The sequence below is a fragment of the Saccopteryx bilineata genome, chromosome 5, assembly GCF_036850765.1.
Source record: "Saccopteryx bilineata isolate mSacBil1 chromosome 5, mSacBil1_pri_phased_curated, whole genome shotgun sequence".
Taxonomy (NCBI): Eukaryota; Metazoa; Chordata; class Mammalia; order Chiroptera; family Emballonuridae; genus Saccopteryx; species Saccopteryx bilineata.
Window position 1 is genome coordinate 59,992,667 of NC_089494.1, and position 21,327 is coordinate 60,013,993.

General features: G+C 36.5%; 1 protein-coding gene across 1 annotated transcript in view; it reads right to left on the minus strand.

Moving 5' to 3' along the window:
• MTX2 (metaxin 2) overlaps window positions 1-21,327 on the minus strand; it is a 65,510-nt gene that overhangs the window by 5,936 nt on the left and 38,247 nt on the right. The window contains exons 4-9 of the mRNA XM_066279386.1: window positions 9,732-9,804; window positions 4,933-5,009; window positions 3,598-3,690; window positions 3,059-3,097; window positions 2,186-2,311; window positions 162-238 (exon numbers count right to left, since the gene is read on the minus strand). Coding sequence (XP_066135483.1) covers window positions 162-238; window positions 2,186-2,311; window positions 3,059-3,097; window positions 3,598-3,690; window positions 4,933-5,009; window positions 9,732-9,804 — 485 coding nt within the window. The remainder of the gene's footprint in view (window positions 1-161; window positions 239-2,185; window positions 2,312-3,058; window positions 3,098-3,597; window positions 3,691-4,932; window positions 5,010-9,731; window positions 9,805-21,327) is intronic.

Consider the following 21,327-nt stretch of genomic DNA (forward strand, 5'->3'; position numbering starts at 1 on the left):
AAAAGTGCTAAGTAAATGTATAATGAAGGCAAAAATAAATTTAAATACAACTAAATCTTTTCACAAATATTTCTTGATAAAATAATTCTTCTATGATAAAATAAGTTTGTAACCTAACAATACAGAAAAAAAAACGAACTTAAAAAAATAAAATTTCTTACTGCTTATTGAAGAAATATGGCTGTGTTCCCAGTCTTTGAGAAAGAGCTTGACAGCACTGGTCAACGTCTTCTAAGACCTGGTATGGCAACAGACCCAAAAGAAAAATATTTAAATTAGCAAAACAATAAAATATGTCTAAAACAATTTATATTATAGTTTATAACAAAAATATAAATTTCAGTAATCTTTTATAATATATTTAAATCAGATTACAAGTCACATATAAAATATAAATACTACTTTCTATACAAGAAATACAAAGAAAACTTGAGAGCTAATTGCTTTCAAATACAAGTACAATTAAGTTATTTATAAGAATTACTCTCAAGAAAGATTTTTACCTTAAAACTCCAGTCCCTACAAAAAAACTTTTCCTGAATCCATATATTCAAATAATTTGACATACATTGAGAATCCTGCTTCATGGTCCTGGCCAGTTGTCTCAGTGGTAGAGCATAGGCCCAGTGTGTGGATGTCCCAAGTTCAATTCCTGCTCAGGGCACACAGGAGAAGCGACCATCTGCTTCTCCACCCCTCCCTTCTCTCACTTGCTCCCCCCCCCTGCAGCCATGGCTCGCTTGGAGTGAATTGGGCTCGGGCTGGAGGATGGCTCCATGGCCTCCACCTCAGGCACTAAAGAGCTCAGTTGCTGAGCAACAGAACACCTCAGATGGACAGAGCATCGCCCCTTAGTGGGCTTTCTGGGTGGGTCCCAGTGAGGGCACATGCAGAAGTCTGTCTCTGACTCCCATCCTCTCACTGAATTAGAGGGAGAGGGAGGAGAGGGAGAGGGAGGAGAGGGAGAGGGAGGAGAGGGAGAGGGAGAGGGAGGAGAGGGAGAGGGAGAGGGAGGGGGAGGGGGAGGGGGAGGGGGAGGGGGAGGGGGAGGGGGAGGGGGAGGGGGAGGGGGGGGGGAGGGGGAGGGGGAGGGGGAGGGGGAGGGGGAGGGGGAGGGGGGGGAGGGGGAGGGGGAGGGGGAGGGGGAGAGGGAGAGGGAGAGGGAGAGGGAGAGGGAGAGGGAGAGGGAGAGGGAGAGGGAGAGGGAGAGGGAGAGGGAGAGGGAGAGGGAGAGGGAGAGGGAGAGGGAGAGGGAGAGGGAGAGGGAGAGGGAGAGGGAGAGGGAGAGGGAGAGGGAGAGGGAGAGGGAGAGGGAGAGGGAGAGGGAGAGGGAGAGGGAGAGGGAGAGGGAGAGGGAGAGGGAGAGGGAGAGGGAGAGGGAGAGGGAGAGGGGAAAGGAAGGAAAGAAGGAAGGAGGGAGGGAAGGAAGGAAGAAACCTGCTTCATAAATATAACACTGCTGACCTACCATGAGCAAAAGTATTTCAGTTGATTGACGACTAGGAGAGACAAATTTTATTTACTCCATTCCTATTCATTTACTCAATCCTCCTTGTGGTCAATGGCATACAAAAGTGAATCAGCTGGCTAGGACTAGGGGTAGACTTGGAAAAGGGGCATTAATTAGTCCAATAATGTTCAAACTCATGTTCTAGACAAAATTTTTAATTTTTAATCTTGCTACTTCAGTGAATTAAGGACCAAAATAAATAAATAAATAAAAGATATACTAAGCACTATATTAAACAGGGTCTTTTTTTAAAAAGCCCTGATATTGCAAAGCAATATTTATTGGCATAAAAGATGCCCACAATGTATTGTTGAGTGGGGAAAAAAAAGAGGTTATAGACTGCTAGGTATAATATGATCCCATTTAAGGAAAATGTTATTGAGACATCCAGAAAAATGTTCTCCAAACAATTAACAGTGGCAACTTCTAGGTCACAGAATTTCAGGCAATTTTTATTTCCTTTTTGAACTTTTGTGTATAATAGAATTTTACAGTAAGCATGTGATTTTTATAAAACAAAATTACTTCATGTCAAAGAAAATAAGAGCAAATATTTTATTACTTTTTTATTATGTTGAGATTTTTTAAAGGACTATCAATATAAAACATTAATTAAAGCTTTAAATGTTTATCTTAAATACATTGAGGGTTTTGTGAACTTCAGTCTGAACTAACCTGGTCCAGAGTCTTGTTACCCCATCCAACAGCTTTCATCTTCCGTTTGATTTCCCACTGCTTCTGATAGGCCAAAATATGATTCAGAGGCCACGCGTACGGAGAGCCGTACCTAGCATGTGTAATCTACAACAAAAAGATTCTGTTAAAACCGTGACTTTGCCCTGGCTGATTGGCTGGTGGTAGAGCGACAACTTGGCATGTAGATGTCCCGGGTTCGATCCCAAGTCAGGGCACACAGGAGAAGCAACCCTCTGCTTCTCCTCTCCTCCTCCACCTCCCCTCCCGCAGCCATGGCTGGACTGATTCAAGCCCTCTGGCCAGGTGCTGAGGATGGCTCTGTGGAGTCTCCTCCACAGGAGTTAAAAAATAGCTCAATTGTGAGCACTGGCCCCAGATGGGCAGGGCATCAGCCCCAGACGGTGGGTGTCAGGTGGATCCCGGTTGAGGCGCATGCAGGAGTCTGTCTCCCGTCCTCTCACTTAAAAAACAACAACAACAACATGATTCTTTCTAAAAACAAAGCCTCTTTTTACAAATAGAATTCTAAGGGAAATATAGAATATTTCCCCTAGAGAACACAGAGCAATCTGAAAAAAAAATACAGAGTTTGTAATCTAAAAAATTAAAATTTTAAAACATTCCCTTTAAAAATATATAAACTTTTATGTACTTTGCAACCAGTTATATCAAACAATATATAACAATATAGCTTCCCTAAAATGTATGTGCAAGCAAAATTAAAGTATGTGAAAAACTGTATCACTAATGGTATAAACCACAATGTTTCATTTATGAGCAGGGACTTGAGATTCTGAGCAAAGTGTTTTCTCATTAAATTTTAATTAAGATAAATGCTGCAGAACCACTCACCTCCCCTACTGTAGCTTCATCACACCACTGAAGATACAACTAGGAACAAAAGAAACAGTCACTAAAACTTTATAATACCAAAGATGGATAAAAAGAAAGTTATTTTCTGCCATGGTAATTTTTTATAAGCCAACTTTATAAAAGTCACATATGTAACGGTTTTTTTTTCTTCACTAATATTGCTATACATAATTATTAAATTTAATGGTGGTACTTAATAAAAATATTTCTTATTCATATAGTATATCTCTAAATACCATTAAAGTATCTTATAGATATTATTTAAGTAAACTTTATGAGGCCAAAGTAATATCATAAGTGGGCAAGAATCACTCCTTTTTACAAACAGAAAAATTAGAACAGAAAGCATCAGGCAATTTGTTCAAAGATAATGAACTAATAATTTGGGTAAGCATCCTAGCCCTAGCATTGCTTGACTATTTTCTTATTTGTTGATAACATTAAAATAACCCATAAGAAAAGATTATCTTCTATGAGAGAAAAAGCTTATTTTCAAGGCCTATTATTTTCTATTATACCTCTGCAGTCAACAGCATATTGTTGACTAATTCCATGTAGGCTTTCATTTCTGCTTTTTGGACCTCATCCAGCCCATCACTAAGAGAATGGCCCTAAAGGGAATTTAAAAAAATTTAAGAGCATTATATTAAATATACAAAATCTTTCAGTTATCTTACTACCAAGTAATATAACATCAACCTTTTTACTGAAAATATGCAATGGATTAATTTTCAAAATGCTTCCAAAAAGAAACTTATTTTATATGAAAACACATAATACTCTATTTCTACAAAATATTAATAAGTAGTGTTTGTCATAAAAATGCATTTCAATGGATAAAATTATACTATCAATTATTTCACAAAAGAAAACAAAAATGATCTGTAAACCTTGTTATTTTAAGAGAATAACCTTATTAGTAAAATAGTGAATGCCAAAAGACTGGCATGTGTTGCTTATAAAGTGGTCAAAGATAAATAAAAGTATAGGAAAATAGAGACCAATTTTTAAATTCTAATACACTAGAAATGAATGAATGCATAAAATGCATTCATTTAGTTCAATCTGGCATTCTGTTTTAAGATTTTAAAAATGCATATTCTATAACATTGCAATATCACTCTTAGGAATTTCTCCTAAGGAAATAATCTGACAAGTGTACAAAGGTGTATGTATAAGAATATTTACCTTAGCACTAAGTAACAGCAAAAAACTGGCAACAACTTACAACTTCAGTGTATATCAGTAAAGACTTAATAAATTATAATATACTCATATACAGAATGCTATACAATTTAAAAGGGTAATTTATATATAAATATATATATATTTATATATAAATTTCCAAACATATTGATGATTTTAAAAGGCAGGTTGCAAAATAACTAATAATAGTATGACTCATGTTTTTCTATATATATATAAAGAGGAAAGTCTGGAAGGATTTTCCCCAAAATGTTAATGGAGGTTGCCCCTTAACAACTATTAAAATCTAAACTGAATAATTCAAATGGATAAATTAAATAATTCAACTTCTAAACAGATCCTGTATCTCCCTTCTCAAAGGTTACCTTGACATTTTATAACAACCTAACAGTTTTCATTTATGACCAAAATTCTCATAAGTTAGAAAAGTATCTACCATTTCGTAAAGATCAAATTACCTCTTCCTTTTGCCAATGATTTGCATTATTAAAAGAAAAAACTTACACTTTAGAAATAGTTCTCCAGTAGTTTATATTGGCATTTTATAAAACTAGGGTAAAATCAATGTAAATGTTAAGACATCCTAAAGAATGATAAATGATTTAAGAGCGGTTGTGATCAAATGCATTTAATATCTTTTTTATTACCTTGGCTTTAACAAATTGGACTATTGGACCAAGTTCTGATACTACTTGATTTCCTACATGAATAAAAGGTACTTTACCTGTTGAGGAAAAAAAAATCCATGAAAACACTTTTAAGTAATTAAAGTTTGTGCAGGAAATTAAAGTTTGTGCTACCAAACAGTTTAACACAAAACTGGGATATGTTTTTATAAATACAGAATTTCATAAAGCTATAACTTTTGAAAATTACAATTCAATGTGTACATTTAAAAAATACATATTTTTAAACACTGATTATTTGTTTTACAACAAAAGAAAAAAAGAAAAATTTGAATTACTCATCTCTGGAGTTCTCACTTATACATAACAGCACAATATTCCCTTTTCAGAGCTAACACTAACAGATCACTCTATAGCTGCAAATATCAATTATTCAAATTACCTGAACCAAGCCCAGACATTGGTTTATGACCGCTGATAGATTCAACTGAGCCTTCTCTTCAGAGTAAAATGAATCACTCCATATTTTAAACTATATTTAAAAAGACGTACTTTCAGCCCTGGCCCATTGGCTTAGTGGTAGAGCATCAGCCAGGCATGTGGATATCTCAATTCCCAATAGTCAGAGCACACAGGAGAAGTGACCATCTGCTTCTCCACCCCTTTCCCTCCCCTTTTTCCCTCTGTTTCTCTCCCACAGCCATGGCCTGATTGGCTTGAGTGCAAATGCCCTGGCCGCTGAGGATGGCTCCTTGGAACCTCCACCTCAGGTACTAAAAATAGCTCGGTTGTGAGCATGACCCAAGATGGGCAGAGCATCACCCCCAGTTGGGGGGAGGTGCCAAGTGGATCCTGGTTGGGCTCATGCAGGAGTCTGTCTCTCTATCTCCCTTCCTCTCATTTGGAAAAGAAAAAAGAAAAAGGAAGAAGGAGGAGGAGAAGGAGGGGGAGGAGGAAGAGGAGGAGAAGGAAGAGGAGGAGGAGGAGGAGGAGGAGGAGGAGAAAAAGGACTTATTTTCACATCTTCTTCTTTCAATTCTCAGATACTCATTAAGGTCAATATTTTAGGTACATAATGGTGTACTAATAAATGTCTTTGAATTAGAAACATTAGGAATTAAGAGAATGAACAATCCAAAGTATGTTCCCAATACACGTGGGAAGAAAGAACAAGTAGGATGCTTTTAAAAATTGGCTTCTCTAAATGAAAGCCATGTTAAAAAATTATTTCATTCTTATAAATACTAAAGTTGATGAAATTATCAGAGATGATGAGAACAAAATAGTTTCCAAATACCAATAAAATTTACCCCCAAAACTAGAGAATAAAACTTGCTGTCAGGCCTAGTTCAAATAGAGTTCACATTAACATCAGGCTTCTTCACGGTCCTTTTCAATAGATGCACTCCTCTGAGGCTCAGTCAGCCTGAGGGTAATGAATGAGGTGGACAGCACCAACAAAAGCTTTGTCTGCATCCATAGGGTAACACCTTACAAAGGAAGCCAGATTTTTTGGAGCACAACTTAATAGACGCATTTTAAAAATCTATGTTACCAACATAGAACCACTGAATTCTGCATTCTTTTCTTCTATTGCTTTACAAATCTTTCAATAAAGAAATAAAATTCTTATCTGGGTAAGCATTAGATCATATTGTTTTTAAATTGGGATAAAATCTTTGTAACTACTATACTGCTAGAAATAGTGCAGATCCTCTGAGATGAAATAATCTGAGAATGAAAACTATTCATGAATGCCTAGACTGAAGGGTATTTCTAGAGTATAACATTTTGAGAGCACAGTGTATTTCTCATTTTCAATGACCAGTTTGGAGTTCTTGGAGAAAACATTATTTCTTTACTTAAAAATACTTTGAGCACTGGAGATTCTGAAACAGGAAAGTAGTGTGGGTAGTCAATGAGGATTTAAATACCTCTAAATATAAAAAATATATACTGCTCACAAAAATTAGGGAATATTTCAAAATGAATATGAATCTATCAATATCCCCTAATTTTTGTGAGCAGTATATAAAAGGCAAGAAATTACAGTAGAAGTGAATAATGTTTTCTGTTACTTGCATTACTTCAAAGTGGAGTCAATGTTATAGCCTTATTATATCATTATCAGGCAGAAGCACACTTAAGACAGTTACTCTCTAGCACCAATCAAAATAAAACTAAGGACACTCTTTCTCACTTAAGACAGAATAATCAGTTTTACAACTTTTGTTTCCAAAGAAAGCAAGAGGATGTTGCCAATAAGTATGTAGATTTAGAGAATATTAGAAATAGAAAAGACCTTGGATGTCATCTAATCCAACAACCTCAAATTAAAGATGAAGTCACTGGGGCTCAAAAAAAGACAAGTAAAATTTCCCCCCAAAACTGTTAATATGTGACAAAATCACAGAAGGACTAGAGTAAAAATTTCCTAACACTTAGCCAACTGGTCTTCTGACTATTCTATGATGCTTTTATTTTAAAAGTATTCAACAAGATCAAAGAAGCAAATAAAATAAAATATATTCCCTTGATCACCCCAAATCATATGCTGAAAGAGAATACTTGAGATATGATAAATTTTAAATATCTTAATAGAAAGCGCTATTTTCATTTATCTATAAAAGACATCTCTCATGTATGTATGTATGTATGAATGTATGTATTTATCTACAATTACATTAGTGTCTACAATATTATCTGTCTTTATAATATTTATCTGTTTGTGTTTCATAGTCTATAAGAAGCTAGGTACCTACCTAGGTGATACTTAATAATAGTATAGTCATTTAGGGAAACACCTAGATATAGTTTCTCCTTATATACCAAAGATATCAAGTTCAGTATTAAATTACTACCATTTTGGCCCTAGCCAGTTGGTTCAGCAGTAGTGTCGCCCTGGCATTTGGATGTCCCATGTTTGATCCCCATTCAGGGCACACAGAAGCGACTATCTGGTTCTTCACCCCTTCACTCTCCTCTCACGTCTCCCTCTCCCTCTCTCTCTCTCTTTCTTTCTGTTCTCCTTCCCTCCTGCAGCCAGGGCTTCATTGGAGCAAGTTGGTCCCGGGCATTGAGGATGGCTCTGTGGCCTCCTCCTCAAGTGCTAAAAAAAAAATGGCTCAGGTTGCAACAGATTAAGGGCCCAGATGGGCAGGGCATCGCCCCCTAGTGGGCTTGCCGGGTAAATACAGGTTGGGGCGCAGGTAGGAGTCTCTCTCTGCCTCCTCTCCTCTCACAAAAAAAAAAAAAAAAAAATTACTAACCATTTTATGTCTATCTATACTCTTCATGTGACTACAAAGAGGAAAAAAATAGATGGAACCCAAGATTTATCACTCCAGAATTCAGTGAAGTTTACAAAATCTATGCATAAAATTAACACAAAATGAATCAATTAATGGTCTTCAAGAATCTAATATATATGTATGTAAATCTAGAAACTTTTTTATGGAAACGTTTTAAAATGCATATTCATAAACCTACAAATATAGGGTGGGGCAAAAGTTGATTTATAGTTCTGAGCATATAAAATACAGTTTATTCTTGTATTATTATTTATTAATTATTATATTCTTTTCCGTATAAACTATAAAGCCTACTTTTGTCTGGCCCTGTATACATGTATGCATATAGAATTTTCAGTGTGTATGGAGAAAGCATCTTCATAGCTTTTGACAATTATTACCACCCTTAAGAACTTAAGATGGAAAAAAAGGGTTTAATACAAGTTACCATTAAAATGAAGAGATAATTGTTTCCCTAAAAAACAATGGAACACACTTATGCCCATCAGTTACAGTCAACAAGATTCATTCATGAAGGAATAATTCTGTGTTATTACTGCTCCAGCAAAATCATAGTTATAACAATCCATATCACATCTATTTAACATTTATCAGCTTTGTTGTATTTTATTTTATTTAAAAATTACCTGAATCATATTTATTTAAAACTGTGTTTTACTAAAATGTGACACACAAAAAGCAATTCTGATTATGAAAATTAGCATAAAATTTAAAACCTTAGTAAACGGTATCATAAAGCCAGTTAAAATAAAAAGGATTGGAAACTATAAAAACATTCAGAAATAATTTGACAAGTTAATTTAATTATTTCACAATCTTTCTTTTTCCATCTTTATAATGGGATAGTATAATTTAAAAAGTCTGTTTAATAATAAATGGATTCATTAATATTAAAGTTTGTTTTGGCCCTGCCATTTGGCTCAGTGGTAGAGCGTCGGCCCGGTGTGTGGAAGTCCCGGGTTCAATTCCTGGTCAGGGCACACAGGAGAAGCACCCATCTGCTTCTCCATTCCTCCTCCTACCCTCACTCTATCTCTCTATAATAACTCTTCTCCTCCTCCAGCCATGGCTAAAATGAAGCAAAGTTGGCCCCGGGCACTGAGGATGGCTCCATGGCCTCACCTCAGATGCTAAAATAGCTCAGTTGCCGAGCAACAGAGCAGCCGACCTGACTGGCAGAGCATCACCTGGTAGGGGGCTTGCTGGGTGGATCCTGGTCGGGGCCCATGTGGGAGTCTGTCTCTGCCTCCCTGCTTCTCACTTAAAAAAAAAAAAGTTCGTTTTGTGAAAAGCAAACAATCCTATGTAAATAAGATTGGCAAAATCTAAGATTTTGTACTTTCTTAATATCTATTATTTAAAACAATTCCTCTGAACACAACTGAAATGCACAGACATGTCCACTACAATACTGCAAACCTGACACTTAAAAAATCTAGGTACAAAACTGGAGTAGCAGTGCAATTTTATTAATGTAGAATATTAATAGAGAAAAAGAAAAAGACTTACCAGATGGAGACATATATTCTGCATTTGCCCTACAAACCACTTTGATGGGCAAACTACACATCTGCAAAAAGGCCTGTAAATCAAGAGAAGCATAGTAAGCCTAGTAAACTATATGTATATCTGAACACAATGTGTATGTATAGCTGAACACAACTTTTAAAAAATTTCTCTCCTAGACTTCAGTAATGGTTTATACAGTAGCACTTTATTGGAAAAGAGTAAATATACTAGAAATAAAAGATTTGTATTCCAAACAAAAATAAATCATTTCACAACTAAAAATTCAATGATACAGACACCAGTAAATATATGAAGTTTAAAGCATTTATACATATAAGGAAACATAAATTGTCCACATTTTGCTATATTAGTTTATGTAAGTCAATACTGTATATTGCTTTAATTTTCTTAACAGATGACAGAAGTCCAAATTTTATAAGGTATTACTTAATTCCACTACTCTTTCTTGTCTTAGGAAAAAATTCTCTAAATGTTTCTTCTGCTACTTCAAAATTCTCTCCAATAATACTAAATATCCTAGTTTGTATGCTTACTATCACTTATTAGAAATATAATTTTCACTTTGTTTAGAGTAACAAAAAATTTATAAGCAACTTAAATATCTAACAATAAGGAATCAGTAAATTATTCACAGTATATCCAAACCATGAAATATTATGCAACTTAAAATCATATTTTTAAAATTTTATTTAGAAACATAAATTTAACAGGGTGAGATTGATCAATAAGAATCTAGAGGTTTCAGGTAAGCATTTCTATAGCACTTAACTGTTGATTATGTTGTATACCCATCACCCAAAGTCAAATCGTCTTCCATCATCATCATCATATATTTCTCCCTCTTTACACCCTTCTCCCTACCCCTTCTCCCATGTCCCCCTCCCCCTGGTAACCACTTCACTTTTATCTATGTCCATGAGTCTCAGTTTTATATCTCACCTATGTGTGAAATCACAGAGTTCTTAGCCTTTTCTGATATATTTATTTCACTCAGCATAATGTTCTCAAGATCTATCCATGTTGTCATAAATAGCAATGTCATTTCTTATGGCTGAGTGGTATTCCATTGTGTGTATATATATGTATGTATGTATGTGTGTGTGTGTGTGTGTGTGTATATATACATATATATATATATACACACACTACATCTTTTTTATCCAGTCCTCTATCAATGGACATTATGGTTGTTTCCATGTATTGGCACAGTGTCCACACTATAATACTAAGCGAAAAAATACAAAAATGTATTGACTATATATATCCTAATTCATTTTTAAATGTTTTTAATATATCAGTAAACTCTTTGCCAAACCTACATGGCTTCTGATTGGTTCTTTCCACTATTTTTGGAACACTCAAAGCTTACTTCCCTGTTCTCTCTTCTATGACATCGATATTTGTTTTATCCACTCACAAAATATACCTATCTTTTTTCTATAATATTATTCAATGGGAAGTCATAGGTTACAATGGTTTTAATTACCACGTACAAATTAGAAAATTTTTTTATCTATTTCAAAACTAAGGAAACTACTACAAATAGCAGTCAAATGTCAGTTAAGATTAATTAATAAGTAAGGCTATTGCTTATCATATACTAATATTATGAATAAACTAGCCTATCCTACCCAATTGATTTCTCATAGGGTTACTTATAACAATTCCTTCCTCAGTTCTAGATTAGAAATCAATCTTGAGACTCTTGTGAAGTAGTAAGATTGTTCAACAGTGTATTAGCTTATACAAAGTACTCCCTTTGCCTAAAAGTATGTCAAGGCTCAGCCTGACCTGTGGTGGCGCAGTGGATAAAGCGTCGACCTAGAAATGCTGAAGTTGCCGGTTCGAAACCCTGGGCTTGCCTGGTCAAGGCACATATGGGAATTGATGCTTCCAGCTCCTCCCCCTTCTCTCTCTCTGTTTCTCTCTCTCCCCCTCTCTCTCTCCTCTCTAAAAACGAATAAATAAATAATTTTAAAAAAATACACTTTAAAAGTATGTCAAGGCTCTTCTTCAAATCCAAAACTCCAGTCCTCTAGGAATGCTCCTCTCTAAAAACAAAGCCCTCATGATGAGTCTGATCCTTCTCTTCTTACACCCACTGATTCCTGCACTGATCTGTAACTTATGTCTACATGTCTGATGTCACCAAGTAAAAGTAATACTTTAGCCAAGGAATAGCTTTGAATTTTTAATAATTCTGCCAATATCCCTCATTTTCCTACAGCTACTGTAAGATAGTACACTACTTATAATAAGGATTCAATGCTTAGTGACAAAGTCAACAAAAGGTCTGAGTTTACTATAGCAGAGGCTCCCAATTATTCCCCCATATGTTCCCCCTTTCTCTACAGTGATAGAACTCGTGTCTTCACACATGACTGCCTGAAATATGAACTTCATTTCCCAGGCTCCCTTGTAACTGGGTGTGGCCAATATCTAAATTGTCAAATGACTAACAATATAAAATATTTTAATAAAAACCTTAGTGCATCCTATCAAAGTAATGATCTATAAACTGTGTTGTACAATATGGTAGCCACTAGTACTCTGTGGCTATTTAACTTAAATTTAAATAAATTAAAATTCAATAAAAATTTTAAATTCAGTTCCCCAGTCATACTAATCACATTTCAAGTGCTCAAAAGTCACATGTGGCTAGTACATATCATATCTATTGGACAGCACAAATAACAGAACATTTACATCATCACAGAAAGTTCTATTGGACAGAGTAGGTTTATAACAATGGCAATCAGTGCATAAAAGACATGCTAGCAAGAAAGGCTAACATCAGCTGAAAGTAATTAGGCTAAATACTATATTACAAAAAACAACCTGCAAAATAGTGCAGTGTCCACAAACTCTGCAAGTGGTCAATCAACTTTTGTTGACAATGACACATTAAACACTACAATATTTTCAATTTCAGAAATAATTAATATAGTATTTACTCATTTGGTGAGCAACTCGTATAGCAAAAATGGTCAGCAAAAACTAAGAACTAAGGAATGAATCAATTAAAACAGTCAATAATATGTTCATTCTTCGAATATAAATTTACTCAGGACCTAAGCACATGATATGATAGGTATTTTTTAAACACACAAACACACACACACACACACACACACACACACACACTATAATATCCCGTATCTGACTTCTAAGACCCTGGAATTTAATAAGTTTGATGTTTCAACATAATGAATACATTAATGAAATTCCTAATGTTAAAAAAATCATTGAATGTTATATTTTTTATTTCCTAAAAAAAAAAAACTAAAGGGAAAAATGTAACACCAAATCACTGATAACTGCTTAGACATGAAGGATCAAATTCACACATTTATCTCTACAACCATTCAAAAAATAAATGAAATAAAAACATAAACCAAGAAAGACATAAAGAATGGGAGAGGAAACTAAGGCAGACCAGAGATGTCAATCCATTTTCTTTTTTAGGTGAGAGGAGGAGAAATAGCGAGACAGATTCTTACATACATCCCGACTGGGAACCACCTGGCAACCCCAGCTGGGGCTGATGCTCGAGTACTGAGCTATCCTCAGTGCCTGGGGCTGACACTCAGACCAACCAAGCTGTCCTCAGCACTGGGGTCGATGCTGGGACCTATTGAGCCACTGGCTGCGGGAAGGGATGAGAGAAAGGAGAGGGAGAACAGTGAGAAGCAGATGGTCACTTTTCCTGTATGCCCTGACCAGGAATCAAACCGGGGACATCCATATGCCAGATGGGTGCTCTATCCACTGAGCTACCAGCCAGGGCTTGTCAATTCATTTTTATAAAATGGAAAGCAAACATAATGAGGCAAAGAAAACTGAAACATAAAAACATGCAGCCCTGGCCGGTTGACTCAGTGGTAGAGCGTCGGCCTGGTGTGCAGGAGTCTTGGGTTTGATTCCCGGCCAGGGCACACAGGAGAAGCGCCCATCTGCTTCTCCACCTCTCCCCCTCTCCTTCCTCTCTGTCTCTCTCTTCCCCTCCTGCAGCCAAGGCTCCATTGGAGCAAAAATGGCCCAGGTGCTGGTGATGGCTCCTTGGCCTCTGCCCCAGGCGCTAGAGTGGCTCTGGTCGCAACAGAGCAACGCCTCGGAGGGGCAGAGCATCACCCCCTGGTGGGCAGAGCATCGCCCCTTGGTGGGCGTGCCGGTTGGATCTCAGTCGGGCGCATGTGAGTCTGTCTGACTGCCTCCCCGTTTCCAACTTCAGAAAAATACAAACAAACAAACAAAAACATGCAGAGGAGCCTGGCCTGTGGTGGCACAGTGGATAAAGAGTCGACCTGGAACGCTGAGGTTCCTGGTTTGAAACCCCTGGCTTGCCTGGTCAAGGCATATATGGGAGTTGATGGTTCCTGCTCCTTCCTCTTCTCTTTCTCTCTGTATCCCTCTGCCCTCTCTAAAATAAATAAATAAATAAAAATATTTTAAAACATGCAGAGGAGAAAACCAATACAATTGTATCACAGAAATAAGATTCCAAAACTGGAGAAAGCCAATGCCACAGAAGGCAGAGGTGAGGTAAAAGTATAAAAATAGGAGAATCAGATGGAAGTCTGTATAAGCATCAATTAGCCCACCCCCAATCCGGCAGAAACAGAGGTTCAGTCTCTGGACAAAACCAACCAGAGAGACTCTTGGATTCAAACCCAAGCACAGCAGAGAGGGAAGAAGTAGGGGGAAGGTGTCACACTGAAAAAGTTCAGAGAAAGTATACACTGACTGAAGAGACTCACAGAACCCCCTCCCTCACAGCTTCCAATCAATGGCAGCCAAATTAAGTCCTTCATGGATATCTCTGTAGAAAAGACCAACAAATACTGATGGTTTTATTGGGGGTACAAATGGGGTAGGATTGGATAGTGGCCAACAAAAATGGCAGCTCACTGTGCACTCAGTTTATAGTGAAGCCACATGTCAAAAAGCCCCTCAACTCCCCATCAGCTTTGCAGAGCCTGCCTTAAATTATTAGCAGTGATCAATACAGATTTGAGGAAAGCCTCAAACAGAGAGACCCAAAATAAACCACAAAAGAAAGAACTGAGAGGAAACCAAAAATGCAGAGTACAGAAATGTCAAAGAAAAATCATTATGGCTAATACAGTGTGTCCGTAAAGTCATGGTGCACTTTTGACCGGTCACAGGAAAGCAACAAAAGACGATAGAAATGTGAAATCTGCACCAAATAAAAGGAAAACCCTCCCAGTTTCTGTAGGATGATGTGGCAGCATGTGCGTATGCAGAGATGATGACATAACACCGTGGGTATACTGCAGCCCACGGCCATGCCAGTCGAGATGTGGATGGTACAGAAGAAAGTTCAGTGTGTTCTGTGGCTCGCTAAATTCGAATCCGTGACCAAAGTGCAACATGAATATTGGCACGTTTATAACGAAGCGCCACCACATAGGAATAACATTACTCGGTGGGATAAGCAGTTGAAGGAAGCTGGCAGTTTGGTGGAGAAACCCCGTTCTGGTAGGCCATCAGTCAGTGACGAGTCTGTAGAGGCTATACGGGATAGCTACCTAAGTAGCCCTAAAAAATCTGTGTGTGAGCCCGCATCAAACTGCACTGAATAGGTATGAAACTGGGAGAGCTTTCCTTTTATTTAGTGCAGATTTCACATTTCTATCGTCTTTTGTTGCTTTCCTGTGACTGGTCAAAAGTGCACCATGACTTTACATACACACTGTATTTATCGAGCACTTACTATATGCCAGATACTTGCTTAAGAGCTTTACCCTGTGAGGTATTTACAATGTAACAAATATCCCCATATTAAGATAAGAGAACAAGTACAGAGATTTAAGGAATCTGATCAAGACATATAGGAAGAAAGGGAAGGAGGGAAGAAAGGAGAGAATAAAAAAAGGAAAAGAAAAGTAAGAAGCAAAGCACACAAAGAACTGAGCAAACAGATGACAATGAATGATTCAACAACAACTCTAAAAGCTAGATGATAACACAGGGCCTTCAAAATTACAAGGAAAAATCTTGCCAACCTAAAATTCTACATGTGGCCAAAGTATCAGTCCAGTGTGAAGACAGAATAAAAATAGTATCATTCAAGCAAGGTCTTTAAATTTGTATTTCCCGTATGTCCTTTCTCAGGAAGCAGGCTAATGATGAAGATGCTACAAAAAACAAAAATAATAAACCAAGAAGTAAAGAACATGGGATCCAGAAAATAGGGGTTCCAACATAAAAGAAAAGCAAAAAGAATTCCCTGTATAACAATGAATATCAGTCACAAGGAAAAAGCTCTGAAGCCAGCCAAGAAAGGAGCCACTTCAGTTAATGTAGAAGAACCAGGATTTCAAAGGTAGTATTTCCAAGAGAAAAGGGGGCGGGGCTTGATATGTTTAAGCTTTGTAGGGAGAGTTCTACAGTTCAACAAATTCAGGAGAGAAAACTACCCAAATGAATTAACTGAGGCAATTATTTACCCAAAGGTAAAAATCATATAAAAATAATATATTCATAGTACACCAAGCACATAAGCTGAGATCAATATTTACATTCTAATTATACTGCAAACACTGAATATTAATTCATTCCAAAAAACTGAGAGACCTATTAGGAAGACAGAAAGGAATAGGGGAGGAGAACTGTAATAGGTGGAATTCAAGAGATATATTTAATATTGAAAAGCAAAACACAAGCATCTTATGTAGAAACCTTGAGAACTGCCTGGGAAATAATACAGCTCAAAGGACTGAAAATGGCTGTCTCTGGGTATCAGCACTGGGGTGGGGTAAGGGTGGAATGGTAGACTGGTTTTTGGTGATAAACCTCTCATACATTGCCGGTGGGAATGTAAATCGACCCTAACCACTTTGAAACTGGTAATGTCTACTAACCATATGCCTAACAGTGTGGCTCTTCCACAAAATACTACGTGCGGGTGCTACCTCAATAAGGAATGTACCTACCTAGATAGTTTAAGTTTAAAAAATTTGGCTCTCAAAAGAAATTTCAATCGTTGTACTGTTGATATTTGGCTCTGTTGAATAATGAGTTTGCAGATCACTGGCTTAACCTATCAGCCAACAATTTCAGTCCCAGAAATATAACAAAAAAATCAGTCATATAGCCACTAAGAAACATGTACAAGAATATTATGTTGATCCATAATAACCAAATATTGGGAACAAGTTAATATCCATTAACATGAGTAACAAATTTGACTCTAAAATTCCTAATACCAACTCAAAAAAGATAAACAATGTGGCATCAATTGCTATTAAGAAAAAGAAAAAAGTAAACATAAAATGATTATACATTTTGACTCTTTAAGTTCTTTAGAAATAACTTTTAAATCAGAGAAATTTTAGAAACCATCCCAAATGATGACACCTGTGATACTCCAACTCCAAGTCCTATTTTTTTAGTAATCACTTCTGAATCATATCTTCTGGGAACTATGGCTCCAATTTTCTGTAAATATTGGTTTTGAGAAATAAAAATATTTTATTTACACATAATTGAAAATAAGGCCAGGAATCTAAAGAAACAAGGACAATCTGTTCAACCTTTACAAATATCTTAAATCCTAGATTAAAAATTGTTATTGTACGTGACAATGCCACTGCTTTCATTAGATTGATTATAAAACAAGCAGCTTAAATGTTAGAAGAATCCTTTCAATGTTGCAGCTTATAGAGTATCAGGAATACAGACAGGGACCCTATTACAGCAATCCTTCAGTAACATGGCGGCGAGGCTTCCTCTGGCTTCTCATTTCAGATTTTTCTATCTTCTGAAGCTAACTTTACTGGTGTAATCCCATTTCTGTGCATGGTACATAACTGGCAGACAATGATTATCAGCTTAATGAACAATTAAACCAAATGAAAACCTGAACAATAAATCAAATCACAAAATAAACAAAGAGTGAGAACTCCAAAATTCAGTAAATCTAGTTCTAGTTACATGTGATTTTTTTAAATGAAGCAACAGAAACTTCTGATAATAAAAACATAACTAAAAAATGCTGCTTAGTAAAAATTAATAACACAAAATGTGTCCTCAACCACTGGCTAAGGTATAAATCAATGCAATCTTTTTGAAAGGCACTTTAGCAACATCTAATAAAATCTGAAATGTACATATATCCTTTGACCCAGCAATTGTATTGTGATAAATATATCATATGGACATATCTGCATAACATTATATAAGATAAGCATAAGGATATTCACACCTAAGCCCAATTTGTAAGTGCAAAATAATAATTGTAACAATAGCCTAATACCTCGTCAACAAGAGACTGGTTCAAAAACTATGGTGATCTATCAATGGAATATTCCTAGTCTTCAAAAGAGAATGGGGTCAATCTTCAACTGAACTTCTCATACTAAATACCAAAAGAAATTTCTCACCTGGAATCTTCTATAAGAGCTACTAAATGACATGACACCAAATGCAGAGTTGATTTTTGTGTGATTCTTTTCTAAGGGCCTAGAACAAAACAGAGCCCAAAAGGCCTGCAAAAGGCTAATTTGTGGGTCCAAGGTGTACCTTCCTGTGAACTAACTTCATAGGAGAATACAAGTTTGATTATCTAGAAGAATAAATGAAAAGCACTTATTCATTTATTCATACACTCAATACATATTTGCTGAACACCTACTATGTATCAGGAACTGTTCCAGGTAATAAAGCTGTGAACATACAGTCCCAAACCTCATAGAGTTTACATTTTAATGGAGACATGATAAGCAAATAAACCAGAAAATATGCATGGTAATTCCTGCTACTTGTAAACATAAAGGAGTAGGAAGGTATTGCTGTTATATGTAGAGTAGTCAGGTAAGGGCTCTACAATAAGGTAACATTTAAGCATAAAATTGAAGAAAGTTAGGGAGCAAGCTATGTAGATATCTAAGAGAAGAGTTGTTCAAGTTCAAAGGTATGAAACAGTCTTGTGCTTAAAATGGCATGTTTGAGGAATAGCATTAATACCAGTGTGACGACGCGGAAGTAAGGAAGTGAGTGGTAAGAGGTAAGATCAGAAAGACAACCAGGAGATCATGTGGAACTTACAGATAATTGTATGGACTTTGGCTTTTACTTGGAGTAAGATCAGCAATCACTAGAAGGTTTTAGACTGAGGACTGCTGGAATCTGACTGACATTTTAAAGGATTACAAACAGCTAGCTATACAGAGATTTGATTGCAGAGAGTAGAGGGATGGAAGCAAGAGAACTAGTTAGGAGGATTTTGCAATAATCTAGGCAAGAACTGATAACAGTCTGGACTAGAGTGAGAGTGATAGCTCTAATTTTAAAGTAAGGCCAACAGGATTTGCCAATATCTCGGTGTGGATATAGGAAAAAAAAGAAAACTCCAAAGGTGACTCGAAGTTTGACAACCAGAGAGATGGAAATACCATTTACCAAAATATGAAAAACTGGGATGAGCAGGTTTTTGTGGGAGGACAGAGACTTGGGAGTCATTAGATGCTCTTCTCCAGTTATTACCTTTATGTTAACAACTTCTGAGAAGAAATGAATAGCAGACAACTCTGCTTTCTTTTCAAAGGCCTGGAGTTGCTATGGTACAACTATATTATTTGAAACCAGACAAGCAGGTTCTACTGAAATATTGAGAAGCCCAATCTTGATGGCCACCCCATGTCTTTTGTGGACACAGGTGACAGAAGTGTGTACAGATCAATATCATCTTTATCAGGTCTATAATATCAAGGTTTTAAGAAACTGGTGACCAAAAGACATTACACAGAATAAAAACAATCTTTGGTCATTTCTATCCTCTGCATCTATAGCCCACCAAGTGAAAACTCAATTTAACTACCTGGTTAAAATAAGAAGCTTCAAGAAGCTAAGAAAGCCATCCAATTAGAGCAGTACTACCTTCTGAAAATTTACTGAAGAATAAGTGACACATGAAAAATCTCAGCAACCATGGCTCAATCTTCAGCAGATTAAAAATAAGCATGCAGGTCTCATAATGAATATAAGTAGAAAAGTAGAATAACGTTAATAAAGAAATGAAAAATAAAACAAAACACCTCAAATGTTATATGTATCTAGTTTCTTCAAGTCTTTATGCATGGAGAGATATATTGATAGTATTCCAGAAAAGAAATCTGGGGAAGAAATCAGTGAAATTAAATAAAAAGGCATTCATTTCTTTTTAAAAAGCAGTAAATATGACAGTTCCTGACAAAAGCAAGGAAATAGAATCTATACCATTAAAAACCTTAAAATATCAAATATCCTTTGTTTTCGCTGCTTTATTTATTTAAAATAACTAAACACTCAGTTCAGAAAATGGTGAAAAGGGCTCAACCCCAGCTAAATGGAAACACGGGCAGCCAACAACAGGCCTTCCCTGGTTTCTACATCTGCACAGAGCGGATGCTGCCTCATGAGATACGCTCCTTGCCATCACTTAAGCAACTGACTTCCTGTTGCCAACTCACAAGCCATACCACCCTCATGCCTGGGCAAAGCACATTCCCACTCCTTAATTGTTACTGGTTAAGTGCCCTAGCAGAACTTAATCCATCCTAACAGTACGTAGCTTTAAGAAGCAAATTGTTTAAATGGAAGACTAGAGTATCCTTTGAAAAAAGGGAATCCTCTGCATCAGTCTTTTTTTTTTTTTTTTTTTTTTTATTTATTTTTTACAGAGACAGAGAGTGAGTCAGAGAGAGGGATAGACAGGGACACACAGACAGGAACGGAGAGAGATGAGAAGCATCAATCATCAGTTTTTCATTGCACGTTGCAACACCTTAGTTGCTCATTGATTGCTCTCTCATATGTGCCTTGACCGCGGGCCTTCAGCAGACCGAGTAACCCCTTGCTGGAGGCAGAGACCTTGGGCTCAAGCTGGTGGGCTTTTGCTCAAACCAGATGAGTCCACGCTCAAGCTGGTGACCTCGGGGTCTTGAACTGGGTCCTCTGCATCCCAGTCCGACGCTCTATCCACTGCGCCACCGCCTGGTCAGGCTGCATCAGTCTTAAGAGTTAGTATAGAGCTAAAAGGAGTTAATAGAGCAGATGCCTCCCAGTGAGGCATTTCTGAGTGGAATCTAGGCAACTGTGTTAGCTTGAGAAAGTTCCTTTACCTCATTAGCTTTCTGATTTCTCAAATAAAAGAAATTTATTAAGCAGACTGAGGTGCTGTATGTAAAATATTATTTATAGTGAAAATAGCAAAATTGTATGCTAAGATAAAAATCTCTAAATATTTATTAAAATAAGGGAACACAACAAAAAGCACTTTTTATAGAATAATGTAAAGCAGTAAATATATGATTTGTTTTCAATATGTATCTCATATAAAATCTTTCCTAACAAGGCAAAAACAAGTGAATAAAGATATTGATATAAACTTCTACTTTATGAATAATTTTTCAAAGTAATACACATTAATGAAACTGGTAAAGTGATAAAAGGTCTCCATCTCCAGAATACAAGCTCTGCTAGTACACACTAATCATGTTTTCTTCTCCACTACTTTACCCTCAGCATACAATAGGTTCTAAATAAACATTTGCTTAATGAATAAGATATTGAT